Raw genomic sequence first — 15,596 nt, forward strand, 5'->3', positions numbered from 1 at the left:
CTCAGGTATATTCAGAGAGACACTAAGTAAAAGAGGAGTTCGGGTTATAACAGGCTTAGGAAAGTATTTCCGACAAGTAGACAAGAACAGAAATGGTTTTCTCTCTCAGGCAGCCTTTAAAGAAGCTCTGAAAGTGTTCCATTTGGAAATGCCTGAAGGGGTAAGTCTAGCTGAAACTGTAATCGTGGATATTATCTTACTTTAATTTATGGAATCACTTCTTTTCTTTGCTTAAATTTATAGTTTAATAGCTGTTTTTTGCAAGATGGTTTTGGGTTTGGGTTTTTTTCCCCCTTGTGGTATATTGGCATTTATGCATTCAGGTCTATGAGAAATTCTTAAAAATAAAAGGAATTTAAAAACATGCAAACTTTTTGCATCATGAAGAAGCAATCCATTTTTTCTTTTTTGGCCTTCTAAAAATAATTTAGATGATGCTATTTGCTTATCTTTTTTCCTTGTTTTAGGTATTATGTTTTAAAAATAGCCCACAGCTATCAGAACTGCAAATAATGTGAATTATGGTCATCAGTGACCAATGGTGACTTACATTATTTTGATAAATCTTTGAGTCAGTTTGGATTTGGAAGTTGGTTTTTTTGTGAGAATACTGTAATCTCCTATTATAGCAATTGTTTTATTCTAAGGCAGACATAGTGAAGAACTTTGGCAAAATATTTTTAAATTGCAGGACTTTGAATCCTTATGGCTTATTCTTGATGATAGCAAGAGTGATAAGGTCGACTATGGAGAATTTACTCGTGCTGTGTTTGGAGAAATGAATGAATATAGGAAAGCATTTGTAAGAAAAGTAAGTTTTGTTGCAGATATTCTAAGTGTAGATATTTTGCAGTCTAACTTTGGAGTTACTTATTCGTCATATTCTGGTTGTTGCTTTTTGTTGTTTTTCTTAAATTGTGCATCTGGTAATTGACTTTTTACACTGTCAGATCAGTTTATTAAAATAAACATAAATTGGAGGACTGCATGCTGTTCCAGTGTTGAATTAGTTAATTTTAAACTCTGGAATTAATTCCTTTAGTATTTTGAGTTTATGCATATGTGTGTTAGTCTTACAGTTCAGTCCAGTGTATAAAGCATCTGGCACCCTGAGACTATCTCTTCCAGAAGTCTGTTTCCTTATTTTGGCAGGTCACTATATCTGCGTGCAGATTTTTTTCCCTTAGTGTCTGAAATAAGAGACAATAATACTTGCCTCCTTTGAGACCTACAATTAGAGTCGTCATGTTTGTGAGACTTCTTATGTTTGAAATGCCATTTGTTATATGTCTCTAATGTAGTGGAGCCGTTTGCAGTATGAAACATTGATTATAAACCAGCCAATAGATTAGCGACTGGGTATCAAGATCAAGAAAAAATGACATGTACTTTCATACTTTTAATCATGGAGGATCTGACTCTCCTAGTCTTATGTATTGAGCATGTGTATTTGAGTAAACTGAAATGAAAGTGAAGCTGCAGTTAGCAGCGCTGAAGAGGCTGTGTTGAGGCCTCTGTCAGAATGACACAGGAAATCTTAATACTTGGAGAAGGCAGAAGGGAAGTGGCTTAACTTCTGATTCTAAGGTTGAGCTAGAAATTTTGGAGAGAAGACAAATTTTTTTGAGTTGGTGACAGCACTACATTTGATGTGAAAGCTGTTGAGATAAAATAATCATGAAACTCCATAATCTAGAATAATTTTCTGGTATCTGGTGCTTTACATAAAATAGGTAAGTTGACATAATCCATTGCACAAGATCTAAAAACATGTGCTAGGTAGTTAAGTATATTTGATCTTCTACATCTTTACCTTCTTTTTCTTTTTTCCTTATATGCTTATATGAAACTCTTTTTTCCTTATAGGCTTATATGAAACTAGATTTCAACAAAACTGGGAGTGTGCCTATGGTAGATATCAGGAAATGTTACTGTGCAAAGAAACATCCTCTAGTGTTGGCAGGTAATTCACATGAACAAAAAAAAAAATTAAAAAATCTGTAACTACTGAAGTAATCCTGTTAGCAGAGATACCAGATCCAGAAACTGGTTGCAAATACAAACTGTTTTCCTATTGGCTTAGACTTGAGCTGTTAAGGAGACCCTTTTTTTCCTCTGATGACCTATAATGTGTTTATCTGGAATATGACTATAAATAGTAATGGAGTTCATATACACAATTTTAATACTTGCTTTTTATCAAGCTGCAAATACTGCATATATGCAGAGTAGTTCCTTTCCCTACCTGTGTAGGACTACATTCAAGCAGTTATTTCTCAGGTTTGGCGTGCAAGTTATCAGTGACACATTTGATATTAGTAATTTTCACTTAGGAAGATTACTCTCATTTTCATATTACGGTTTTCCATCAAAATATGCAAGGTTTCCAACTGACACTGAATGTACTCAGCACTTGAAGTTCCTTCTGAATAAATTATTCATTTATTTCTGGGACAGGATTGTCATCCTTTACAGAGGAAATGTTGGTATCTTCATTATTTTTTCAGGATTCTCAAAAATGTTTAAACTCTGCCATGAAAAAATAGGAGTTTAAATGTTTGTACGTCAGTTTCTAAAATAACATCTCCACGTACCAAACCAGTCATTGTGAAAGTCTCCCTAGTGACCTGACCCTTTGTTTTACCTATAGAAGAGAGGATGTTTTTTGTATTGCCAGTGATTTTAATGGTAACATGTGAAGTCACATGGTGGTATAGGGATGTTACATGTGCAATTTTTTCCAATGCTATAATGCTATATTTTTTCCATTTTTTTTCTCAATGCTATGAAATCATCTTGAGTATAATCTTTATTAAGTCACTAGAACACACATGCAAATTGCAGCACACTTTTCTAATGCAAACTTGTGTCCTAAAGTTTTCCTAGAGCTTTGAACTTGTATTATATTAATCATATGCTTTATTACAAATAACTTGTGAATTACCAAAATTTTAGTTTACAAATCCATTTTTCAGTTTCTGCAATCATTTGAAGAAAACAATCTTCCTGATCTCATAATTCATTGAAATTGACTGTGGCCTCATGTTTCTGTTGATATTTAATGCTATCACGTGCTATTAAAGTAAGGTGATTTCTGCAGCTGGTATTAAGTGAGCCAATGACTTAATTCTGAAATCAGAATATTGAATTTGTTCAAGAAAAAATTATTTGGAGGCTAAAATTGTAAAGTTTCTTGCCTGAATTATATAAATGCTATATATTCACTGATCTTGAAAACGTATTTAATGGAAAAATATACTTTTACAGGCAAAGCTACAGAAGAAGAAATTAAATCGTCATTTCTAGAAACACTAGGAGAGTCCTGCAGCAACCCCAATGAAGTGTCCTATTCTGAGTTTGAAGATTACTATGAAGGATTAAGTATTGGAATCATGGATGATGATGATTTTGTTAATATCTTAAGAAACCCTTGGGGAATTTAGAGCGGAAGATGACAAAAATGAAGAGGAGACATTTTCTAAACAAGGAGTGAGCTAAATAGGGAGGATTTAGTTTTGATGTGCATTACTTCGTAATTAGTGTCTTAAACTGATTTCAGGGACTGAAAATTTTCGATGCTTTCAGAATAATACATGGCAAATTTCTTAGAGTGTCTGTTGAGCTATGCTAACCACTCTTTTTTAATATAAATGCTGTTCATTCCTTTTCATTGGAAATAATAAAGGCTGTTCCCCATACCAAAAGGCATCATTTACTTGATATTAAAGTGGCCTATTTTAAAATAAGAGGGAGTTAGAATACTAAAATGCATGAAGGAGTATATGCAAGAGAAAATTTTGTTTATGATGCATTGTGAGAAGCTTTAGATTTGACTATATAAATATCAGTGGCAGCTTTTCTTCAGAGTTTTATTCTTATAAAAGTAATGTGTTTATTCTTATAATGTTCTTTTGTCTCATTTCTTGTTTCTTATGCTGGTACTTAGCTTGAAAGCAAGCAGGTCATCCTTTTCCAATTTTGAGGATGTCTGCAGTACTGAAAGCACAGAGATGTTCCCACCAATTAGTCCTTTGGCCTGTGGACCATCTTGACTGATCTTATTTTTTTTCATCTTGGTTAGGCATCTGAAGCTGAGCATTGAATCCCGAAGGTTTTAATAAGCACACATATATTTTGTAATACACTTCTTTTCCTGTATTTTGCTAAGTGGTTTTCAAAACAAATAATTTATATTTAAATATCTGGTTTCTTTGCTTTCTATTGCTGTGATTTTTTTTAACTAAAATTTAGCAATGATATCCTTTGTCAAACTGATATATAGCATTTGTTATCTACTCTGAAGGTATAAAACAGAAAAGTGTAAAAAAAAAAAACAACCCACCACAACCACATCTGTCACAACAAAAATTAAACCATAAATTAAAATATTCCTTGCTACTTCAAACATTCAGCCAGATACGCTTGTCAATGTAATACATCTTGTTAATTCTGTAAAATTATTTGCGTTAAGAAATAGAAAATATATTATTAATTAGAGAGAGAGAGAGAGAGAGCGCCTTTGGTTTCAATATACCTGTATTAAAATTAACTGTATGTTGAACTGCATTTCTTAAGCCTATGCAATTAAAATATATTAGTTTCCTCTGTGCTTGCCTGCCTGGTTTTGAATTTATAGTCTGTGGCTAACAGAACCTTCCTCCAAGATGGAATTTGTTTCCTAGGAATTTAAGGGCAGTGCTGAAAAAGGAATGCTGAAATGAGGGACTTTGGTCCCTCTGTGGCTGACTGGTTTATTCTAGATATAGCACTTTCTTGTTCTAATAGCTTGTGTGTTGTCATGTTTTGATTGTTTGTACCCTGTCCTCAATTGTAACTAGAACTGCAGTTTCTGCTCTAAATCCTTAAATGAGGAATTTGGGGAGTTTCTTTTGGGGCTGAAAAGTCTGTATGTATTAGTTTACAGAGAAAGGCAAATTCTGTCAATGCTTATTCTAAGCAAGAATTCTGATGTGACTGATTACAATTTTCTTACTCCCCATCACTGCTGGAATTTCTCTTGCTGGAAAGATTTTGTTCATTAGTGTTCTTGGAATTGGTGATTCTGAGAAGAGCAACTTCAGCTGGTTTTACAGGGATCTGCTCGTTAATGTGTTTGAATAACTGAAAAATAACCAAGTGGCATTTCTATTAGTTTTTCAAAGAATCGCCTGCTCGATTTAGACTTCTTCACTTAGGAGAGTTGTACCAACGTTATAAAATTGTAGCTCAATTTAATAAATGTGGAAGTGATTGTGAAATGAGGTATTGACATATTTCTTTTTGCAATGCTTAATTTTTTTGTGATGCTTTTAGGAAGGTCATTCCACAGTATCCTATGGAATGGAAAAATTGATGACAAGTGGATGTATCCTTAATGGGCCTGCTTATCAGCAGAAGCTGTATAGGTCACATCTGCTGCAAATTAAGCGTTCTTTATTTTGCTCTTATCACTAAAATGAGGTGCTGTTATAAGAACATTATAGCTTTGGTAGTCATGTATGTTTTTTTTCTTTCTTAATCTGAAGACAGATCCGTAACAGGGTAATCTATGGTAAATTCTAAAGGTCAGAAATTGCCTGAAAATAAAGTAGGTACTCTAGTGATAATTACGTAAAACCTGCTAGGTATATAATTTCTATTAACTACAATTTCAATTTTGCATCAGTGGCTGCCTCAAAACATGAGGTGTGATGTCTATGGTGAATTTTTAATGTAGTTCACCAAAGTCACTTTCCATCTGCCCACTGGTTTTCGTTGTCTAAAATTAAGCTGGTGACAATTCAACCCAGCTTCTACCCAAGGCTGGCCCACCATGCTTACAGTTAGTAGAAAAATGCAGAAACAGTATTCAAACCAGGGACTGTGGTGTCTTTCGTTTCATTAACAGTCATCTCAATGCCCTGATTAATTGCATTCTGATTTGCTCTTATTTACTTGCAAACATCTGATGAACCTAAGTCCTCCTCTTTGATCAATGCTTTGTAGCTTTAAAACTTTCTGGAGGTGTCTGCTGGGGTTTCCTGCCTTTTATATGTGTTTCAGACAAAATTTTTCTACACTTGCTACCTTTCTCAGAATTGCCCGTGTTTTCTAAATTAGGACGTGTTCTAAGAAGTGGTGTTCTTGGAGAAGCTGGCTGGCTTCTTTCCTGAAACTCACTGCTTAATAAAACTAGTTGTCTTCATGCCACCCTGATTTACACTTCGGCTAAAAAGTCTTAGCAACCTGCCGTAATTGAGAACATCAGAAGTGCATTATGCAGCAAACATATTTTGTCCTATTAGATGCGTGTGCTCCCAGAAGACAAGTGGAAGTCAACGAAGTGATGTAACTCCTCAATTCTCAACGTCTATGACCACTTCATCAAATGAATATGCACTTGCAATGTTAGCTGGAATGTTTAAGAGCGTTTTTAAAAAGCAAAACACAGGCGCGTGCGAGAACTGTCAGTAGCTTCACTTTGTCAGCTAATGGACTATGGGATCTTCACCTGGGATAGCTTTGTTGCTGAGCGGAGGTGTTCTTACTGATTCACACCCACAAACTCATTTCTTTTCCCTAAGAGTCGCTGCCCGCTGACCAAATTTTGTGGGTCTTTTGGGGCCAGAAAACCCAAAAGATTAAAAATGTATCTACCACTCTGTGTTTGTATGGAGGTGCTGGTTAGGTTTGGGGGTTTTTGGTCTTGTGGGTATTTTGGGGTTTGGTTATTTGGTTTGGTGGTGGTTTGGGGTTTTGGGGTTTTTTTTGTGAGCATGCTTTCTCCAGATAGTAAAAGGAAAAGCCTAGAACTGGTTTCTTATGTGTTGGTCTGTTAAGTCCATAGAAAAACAAAGCAGATAAGTTTCTGTGGCAGAAAAAGGGAAAGTAGAAAATCACACACTTTTTTTCTGTATATTACTCTAATAATTTATCCTTCCTCTCCTTCATACTCAGCAATTTAGAGACGGAGATAATCCTGTGCTTGCTTTTCATGTTGATAACCATCTTGTCTTTGAGAAGCTGAGTCAGAAGGACTCTGTGGTAATCATGAGGCATCTCCGGTGATGAAAGAGGCAAGCGGTATTTCCTTTCGGACCTATTTAGGTTATTTTTTCCGCAGAGAACATTTCAAAATATTAACTGAACTGGAAGGTACTTAGAAAAGAAATGTGTTAAGATGGTACCTACATGATGACCTGATGAAATACTTTGTTTTGTGGCTCCTGTACTTCTGTTGCACTCCTTTTTGCTTGTGGGGAAGTAGAGGCTTAAAGATGATAGAGAGAAAGTACACTTCTGTGATAAACAGATATGTTTTGGGTTTTTTTCCTCTGGTTTCTTAATGTTTACTATAGCATCTGTTGCGTTTACTTGGAATTTATAGTGTCTGGGTACCTGTTTTCTGGCTTTTTTTCTCCTCACTCGTGTTACAGTTTGGATGGAATTAATTGGATTTGTGCTTGGAAACTTCTGTGTTTATTGCTACCGGCAGAATTTTCTGTGTCCAGCATCCCCAGAGAAGCAGCTTCAAAATAAGAGAAGTAATAGCCATTTCTTTGTGGTTTGATTTTTTGCAGGCTGCATTCTCATGAAAGATGTTTAATATTTTAGGACCTTTTGCTGGCTTGTGTATTTTTTTAGCTTGTGTCTTCTGACCTTTTGCTGTCATTTTCCCCTCCCAGTTTTAGGAGCAAAGAGGAACCTGAGAGACTCTGGAAAAGGTAGAAGAGATGGTGTTTGGAAGGTGTGCCGTCTAGGTATCTAACTAATGAAGATTCTCCCTTTAGAAGCCTGACACTGCTTTTGAAGTGCCCTTTTGAGTCATCTCAGAGAACCTCTTTGGCGGACTCCTTCCAAGCAGACAAAGACCCGAGAGGTTCTCCTCTTAGACAGCCGAGGTCAGCCCGCGGCCCCTCACAAGCCCTGGTGAGAAGGGCTCACCTCACGGCTGGGAGAGGACGGAGGTCCTCCCGATGTCTGCAGGCTCTTCGATAACCCCCGCAACCCTGGGCTCCGTTCATAACCCTTCTTGGGAGAAGCTTGCGGGAAGGAGACTTCTGGCAGATGTTTAGCTACCTACCAACGTGCCAAGCTAGAACTCAAGGACTGTCCCTCTGGTGGAGAAGCTGCTCTTTATAGCAACTTTTCGAAACATCAGCCACTTGGTACCAGCTGCAGGCAAGTGTAATGGAGAAGGCAGAGGCTGGACAGAGATGGACTAGAGAGAAGGCATGAAGAAAGGACAGGCAGAAGACGTAAAACGGTAGCACTTGAGGGGGAGATGAAAAAGTAGGGGATGCCAAAAAATGCCTTTGCAGCAGGGATTTGTGGGGCTTCTTCCCTGTCTTTTCCCCATATTTCTGTTTTATGCTGCATCTTGTATTTGGTTGTAAGTTGGGAGTGAAACTTGGCAGGAACTGATTAATTCAGGTTCAAAAGGGCTCTGTTCCAAGGGCAGCTCCTGGTGCTCCCATGTCCTGTTTTTATCTATCCTATTTCTAGGGTGGTTGTTGGTAATTCTGCTCATGTTCTGATTTTGAGAGTTCTGGCCAAGGCCCTCACAAAACTCGCTTTGGGAGGAGCATACCATGGACAATACCCGCTTTACACTGCTTTTCGCTTCACGTGGGGAAACCCCAGGCTGTTAAAGGGAAGCACAGGTTAAAAACAGTGGAAGCTAAAATAGCAGCTTTAGGGGTGTATCTTAAAGCGATATTCCCTTTTCTTACAACCTCTGTCAAGTAAGTGAACACTTAATGACTCCTATGACTAATTCTGGGATCCTATGATTTGTCTTGGCAATAATTAAATCCTGCACTCACACTGGTAAAATTATTCCCCTGAAGTCATTTCTTTTGACAACAGTATTTGCCTTGCAGATGCTCGTGATCAACCGCAGGTTTCAGTTGTGAATACTGCAGTTGTTTTCATCCACTAGATGTTCTTGAATTTGTCTCCTTTCTCAGTGTTTCGTGACCAGAGGGAACAGCAACAGAGGTCAAATCAGTGCTGCAATTTAACTTTTGTTTTTTCCTTTAAAGCCAGCATTTTGGAAGTGCCCAATATAGCAACACAGTTTAAACCGAGTTATAATATTCTGCTTTTTTATGGGTTTAATATGCTTTTGAGAAATATCTGTTCTAGAGATTATTGTTGCATAGACCCAAGTAACCATAGGGAAATAAGCACTCAGAAAAGTTAGCTTGTTTATTTATTAAAACCAAGACAGCGAGAAGGGAATCGGTTGTCGGTGCCAGATAATTAACTTTCCATATTCCTTGTGTTTCTTTTCCGATACCTTAGACCTTCTTTCAGACTATGTGATTTCCAAGTTCTCTTTCCAATTTTGTCTTGATATGCCTCCAAACTCTTTTCTTTTGGGAGCATCCTTCTTGGAAACGAGCTTCTTCAGTAACAGCCATAATGCTAAAGACTTTTCTAAAATAAATCAAAATATGAAGTAACATCCCACAACAAAAATCCCTGGGGGAGAGGATAGGAGATGGGGCTGATACAAGCAAACAGTAGCTATGATGACATCACTACTCACTAATATTTTTTGTTCATTCATATCTTTTGACTCTTCCTTCTGGAATGCCAGCCTTGAAGAAAAGCCTACCCAGTACTATAGGTCAGTTTAAATACTCTTCCTTCACATACCGTCAGAAGAAATCACTATCAAGATTTCATGAGGTTGTCTTACTCCATTATTCTATGTTACCTGGAAAAAATAGCGTGTGTGCCGCCTTCTCATCTGTGATGGAGACTCCACCATATTCCCAGGTAATCTGTTCTATCATTTCAGGGCACTTCATGTTAGAAGAAGTTCCCCGCTGATTAACCTGAATCTTTCTTGCTAAGGTTTAAGCCGATTACTGTTTCCACTATCCCATCCTTTCCTTATGCAACAGCTTTGAAAACTTACTACATCCCCTTTGATCTGAAGTCTGCTAAATATGACTGTTTAGGAAAATTACATTAACTGGACGTGTTTAGTCCATTCTCATTATTCTCCTGAAGTGACAGTTGGTGCCTTTCTTGTGCTGAACGCAATGCCCCGCGCTAGGCACATGCTCTGGTTAAGGTCTTGCCGGCGAGGTACTTGGCTTACAGATTTTATTTGTCAGCGTGTGTCTCTCCTCAGCATCAACCTATGTTATTAAGTATTGCTGAGGTTGTGATAAGTTTTAACCCACAAATTTTCTTCACGAGAACTGCTTTTTCTTGAGGAATGGTGAAGTTCTGCCACCCTATGAGATATGGGGAGATGTTCATGGGGCAAACCTGGCCCTGAGTGTCTCAGTTTCGTGGGAGCTTTGTGCTTACGCTTCTTTTCAGATTGCCAACATGCTTTCATCAGCTTTACCTGAGACTAGAAGAGTTATTTCTCCTTCCTAGTTTTGCTTCGTAGGATATATGTCAGTGAAATCCACAGCATCAACATGGAATCATATAATGGAAAATAAAGAAGACCCACACAATGATTTTGTTTTTTAATTACTTTTTTTAGAGCAGAAGGGAGGATAAAGGGAAGCTGAACCAAAACGTAAGGTGTTTAACAGCAGCTCTTTTCAGACGCTGTATGTAAATGGTCTCTTATGCAATTAATAAATGTAATATACTAACGTATGCAGGTACTTATTAGAATAGGTTTTACCATTGCTTATTTTCGATGTCATAGGGAAAATCTTTGTCTCAGCTGAAACGTATCTTTATTTGATTTTGATATGGGTGCTAATCCCTGCTACTGTCTGATGCGTAGAAGTGCAGGGAGATCACCTCCAGTCTACAGTTACTTTACTGTAATTCCCAAGGCAATCCTTGTTTCTGTTCAACAACGTTCAAGATGTAGGACTTCTTTTCTGCTGCTCTGTTTTTCCTTCTTTTACTTAAATTAGGCTGTCTCTAACCTGGTGAACTGAAAGGTTTTGTTTGGTAAACATAGTGAAAGAAAGCTATTACCAGGTGAGATATTTCTTCAGCCCCCTCGTTCACTTACTGCTGTATTAATTTCTGCAGTGCCTTCCCCCTCCTCCTCAGTGAATTAACTACCATGAATAATACATAAAATTATGAACTGCCTTTCACCCCGAAGGAGCAGACCACAAGGCTGCTTTAGACACCAGTCAGGATTATGTCAAGATTACCAACTTGTTAGTAGTATTCTTGGCTTAATCGCATTTTTCTTTCACTAAAATGAAAGGAGTAGTAAAAACAGTAGCCATATTAGTTCCAAATAATCATGGACTTCAAACTGTTCCTTTGCACTTTTACTTCAAAGACAGTCTTTTTGATAACGTGTTAGATTGAATTGTGCTCTTGGGCTGTAGAGAGTGTTTGATGGCAGCAGCTAATGTAGACTGTGCATTCATCACTCATATCTATCAGCAGTTTAAAGGTGGAAAAAGATGGTTCTGACACTTAAAAAACCAACCCAGAATGATAACAACACAGCAGTGCTCAGTTTAGACTGAGTTTTAATTGCCAGTTCCTAATATCTATCCTGATAGAAAATGTTCAGAAGCATCAAACAAAAACTGGCATGGTAGATGTCAGTTTAGGGATCTAATAAAATGCAAGTGGAGGCTGGTGACGTATCGCTGTGCTACTGCAAGTGCTTTATGTCAGTTCTGTACTGTGAAGCTGAATGTCCTGTTGCCAGAGGAGGACACGGCGATGCTCTGCCTTTAGGAGAAACGACTGACCGGAGCCTTTTTGCCCGTCTGTATTCTTGAACGCGTTTTGCCTACAGGAAGGGTTGGGTGGCTGTAGGATAGGAGCTGACACGTGGAACCTCCTAAGCAATTTTCAAAATTAACATTAAAAGCCTAAGCCAAGGAGTTATTAAAAAATGTAAATGAACCTGATAAGTAATGGTCTTTTTTTCCAGGATTAGTGTAATATTCACATTAATTATGGTACTGCTAGATTTTAAACTAGAGCTTCCTTTCCTGAAGGAGGAGTAGCAATCTTTCAATCACAGTCGTGGGAGAAGCTTAAAGGTACACTGAAGATGGCAGCTCTCTCTGCTCTCAGAGCATCTTTTTTTTTTGCATTTTGTCTTCTACTGTGCCTCTCCTTTTGATGCTGAAACTTTTTGAGCTGGGACATATGTCAGTTACTGTTTCATTAATGTGCTTTCTAGCTTTGAAGTGCCTAAAAACTGAATCATGTGCTGAGCTGGGCACTGTGCGAACTACGATGTTGGGATATAATCTTTGCCTCAGAAAATGTAAAATCCGAGCTGGAAAAGGTATGAGAGAGAGAAGAGCTGAGGATGGGAGACAGGGAATATTACGTTAACGATACAAGCAGCTGACATTTAACATAACCACAAGCATCTCAGGTTGCCTCTTGCTTAACAAATATCAATGATAATTTGCAGAATGAAAAGTCAGAGCAAATCCTCATCTCTGCATCGGTTAGCAGAAAAGCTAAGGTAGAGCTCTAGATAGGTAGGGGTTTGAAATATTGTGAGGCTTTTCTTTGTTTTGGCAACTCCCAAATAGAAGATCTTTAGAATCCGTTCTCTTTTAGAAAGGTCCTTTGAATCTCCCATGAGATTCTTCTTGGCTGCATAAAGTTTTGTAAAAAATAATTATTACATGATATGGGAATGCTTCTTCCCTTTTGACAGTCAACATTTACTAAAGAATATAAAAGGAACGATTGTTGTTGTTGTTGGTTTTGTGTGTGTATTGTTGTTGTTAACCTCCATCTTGAGAAAAAGCGAGTGAGAACCCGAGTGGAACGAAGTGGCAGTAAGGGACTTGCTCGTGCATGCCTTGCCAGTAGCTGTCTTGCATACTTAAATGGCGTTCTTCACTACGGCAATGGCAGGCTGACTTCTGTCTCTCTGCCAGTCCTGCTAACTGCCGAATTGCGAGCTAAGTAAAAGGGTGAAGGTTCCAAAACTGACACCCTGAATTCCCACCGGAGGCTGCCAGCAAGCTCGTACCCACTCTGTGGTGATCTTGAATTGAAAATATCTTCTTAAGAGGGGTATAAAACTCTTGTGTAAGCTTAGCCTGCGTGCCTTCAAGGTGTAGGGGGATGAAGAAGGTGTTACAGCAACTCAGAGTCAAGAAACGGAGCCACGGTGGTTGTGGCAAGGTCTCGGTTAGTTGCTGGCAGGAGTGTACGGCTTAACTTTAGGCACCTCTGTTGTGCTGCTACAGTCTTTAGGCCGTCTGCTTATTCTGCAGAAAAAGCAGGGTCTTCCAGACCGTTAGAGGCATTTGTCTTTCTGTTGTTGAGTATGTAAAAGAAATTACCATAGCTAAACTAACTCGCAACAGTTAGGAGGGTATTCGCTCTTCCTGTGGCGCACAGCTGTCAAAAATCGATCCTACTGTAGTTTGGCAGATCGGATCGGTCCAGGACCTGACAACCGTCTCTGTTCGGAGTTCCTACTGCCAGAGGTATGCAAGACCTTAGGCAAGACTGCTGATGCCCCAAGGCCCCCGTTTTCTCCAGTCCAGACACATCCCTCAGGACGGGAACGTGGCCGGGGTCGGTGTCTGGCTGGCCGTGTTGGACCTGCTTTCCCCGACCCAGGTGCTCGGCGAGAGGGTCCCTTAGCAGCAACGGCAGCCCCCGAGCCCACACCTTCCCCCCGTTGCTCCAAACGAGCCCTTTTTGGCCTTTAAGGAAGGCGTAGAGCAACTTAGAGCACTGCAGTTGGAAACAAATTGGAAAAAGATCTCAAGGGTAGCTATCAAAAGTTGCTGAAACGTTCACGAGATTAGGGCGGACGCGGCACGTCCTTTGACGACGAAGTGTAACGGTCAATGTGACCAATGCGGTTTTACCCTGCGCTTAAGTACAGAAGCTGACTCGCTCAAAGACACGCGGAGACTCGAGAAATCCACTTGCAGTTTTACAACCTTGTATTATTTTCCTTATGCTGAGATGAGCTACTAACTGAGCGTTAGTTGGGCTGTTTGTGCCAAGACCTCTCTACCTCAGCGTGACCTTGCGCAGCTCTTTAAGGCTCACTGGCGCCTTGCCTCTGAGGACAAAACGCTGACGATGCTACCCGCCGTGGATCTGGTATTTCCCATCTGGCTCTCCCCCGTCAGGTAGGGTAATGGTCCGATTTACGGGTTATAGCAGAAATCTATGCCAGCACCTCTAACTTTTGTGAGCAAGATCGAAGCACGAGCAGAGGAGATGCAGTGTTTATCTCTTGAGAATACTGTTCTGTTTCCATGGCAGTAGACAGCTCAGTCCAGATTTGGGCAATCTTGTCTGCAAAGTAGCATGAAAAAAATTAGGAGAGAAAAACTTGACTGCAGCTGAATGGAGGCAGTCAAAATTAATCAAGCTTGCATACACTGAGATTGGGTCTGCTATATGAGACTGCAGACGCTGTGAAGAAACCTCTTTGCTTCCTGCATGGCTAAGGCATCTGATTTAAAATCTGCCTGCGTCAGTCAGTGAGACTCTGCGGGAGACTTCTGCCACTCGCGCTCTAGAAGTTTCCCTTCTGACAGGTAAACTATAACTACTCGCAATGGGCCGACACCGCCATTGCAAAACATAATTATTAAACTTGTTACAAATCTATTGTTACAAAAATCTCTTCTACACGCTGGTAGAGTGATCAATTAAATGGCTGTAGCGTCAAGGATGCCTCGAAGATCATCAGTGCAAACGTCTTCAGAAGATAGCCTATTAAAGCAGACCCCTTGCCTTCTTGGATACATGTGTTATGGTCTTTTACTAAAAATTAATGAAAATCATGGAGTTTTTTAGTCACAGAAAGGAGGACAATGATAGATGAGGTAGGTTTCCAGTTAAACTCTGGTGGAATGCAGAAACTAGGTGGAACAATGCCAGTCATCTGAAAACCCTTGTGGTCCTTTGAGTGTGTTTTCATTGATTTTGATGGCATGTGAGAGGGGGTTTGCTGGCTTCCTCAAATAAATCACCATCATATGTGGATTATGTATCGGATTTGAACTGATTTTAGGAGAAAATCAGTAAAAGCTGGCATTAAGTGAAACATAATACTGCTTCCAGAAAATTTTAGCAAGTGGACCTTTTCTTTTAAAAGCACAGACTAGCTGTTCAACAACAGTTTGAATATCGATTGAGGTAGTAGATAGAGCGTGTACCGGATGATAATATAATTTACCAAAAGAAAAATGTAAAGGTCTTTTCCCAACCCCTGCTCCCCGCCCCCCCGTCAAATTATGTCCAACTCAATTTGATCAGTTCAGAGACTTGGAAACTAAAGATCGCTTTAAGTTTCTTTGTAAGGCTTGTACAGTGCCCCTGTAAATTGGCTGTTTCTTAATACAGTCTTTACCAATGAAATGAAAATGACAGATGTTTCAGAGCAAGCTATGTTATAGATCTGGGTTTTTTTGTTGTGTTTTGTTTTCTTTTCTTTTCTGAAGAGACTGCTAGAATAGATAACAAGGCACTTCTGTTTAGACAGATTTAGTTCTTTCAGGGCATGCTTTTCTGTAGCTGAAGAAAACTATTTGTCCTGCATCTTCTAGGTGATTGTTGATTATTTATATTATGGGAGTGCTTAAGACTTGCAACCAGATGAGGCCCTCATTATGCTGACATGAAGTTTATTATCAATGTGTTGCCCAAAAACT

The 15,596-nt window shown here is 39.0% G+C and overlaps 1 protein-coding gene across 6 annotated transcripts in view; it reads left to right on the forward strand.

Moving 5' to 3' along the window:
- CAPS2 (calcyphosine 2) overlaps window positions 1-4,702 on the forward strand; it is a 31,045-nt gene extending 26,343 nt beyond the window's left edge. For 3 of the 6 annotated variants that reach the window (XM_069773273.1, XM_069773274.1, XM_069773277.1), the window contains 4 exons: window positions 6-160; window positions 692-811; window positions 1,867-1,963; window positions 3,268-4,702. In XM_069773273.1, coding sequence (XP_069629374.1) covers window positions 6-160; window positions 692-811; window positions 1,867-1,963; window positions 3,268-3,443 — 548 coding nt within the window. In that variant the 3' untranslated portion in view covers window positions 3,444-4,702. The remainder of the gene's footprint in view (window positions 1-5; window positions 161-691; window positions 812-1,866; window positions 1,964-3,267) is intronic. The other 3 variants (XM_069773276.1, XM_069773278.1, XM_069773275.1) reach the window with 2 other exon arrangements.
- The last annotated feature ends 10,894 nt before the right edge of the window (window positions 4,703-15,596 follow it).

This window comes from Haliaeetus albicilla, chromosome 28 (assembly GCF_947461875.1).
Source record: "Haliaeetus albicilla chromosome 28, bHalAlb1.1, whole genome shotgun sequence".
Classification (NCBI taxonomy): Eukaryota; Metazoa; Chordata; class Aves; order Accipitriformes; family Accipitridae; genus Haliaeetus; species Haliaeetus albicilla.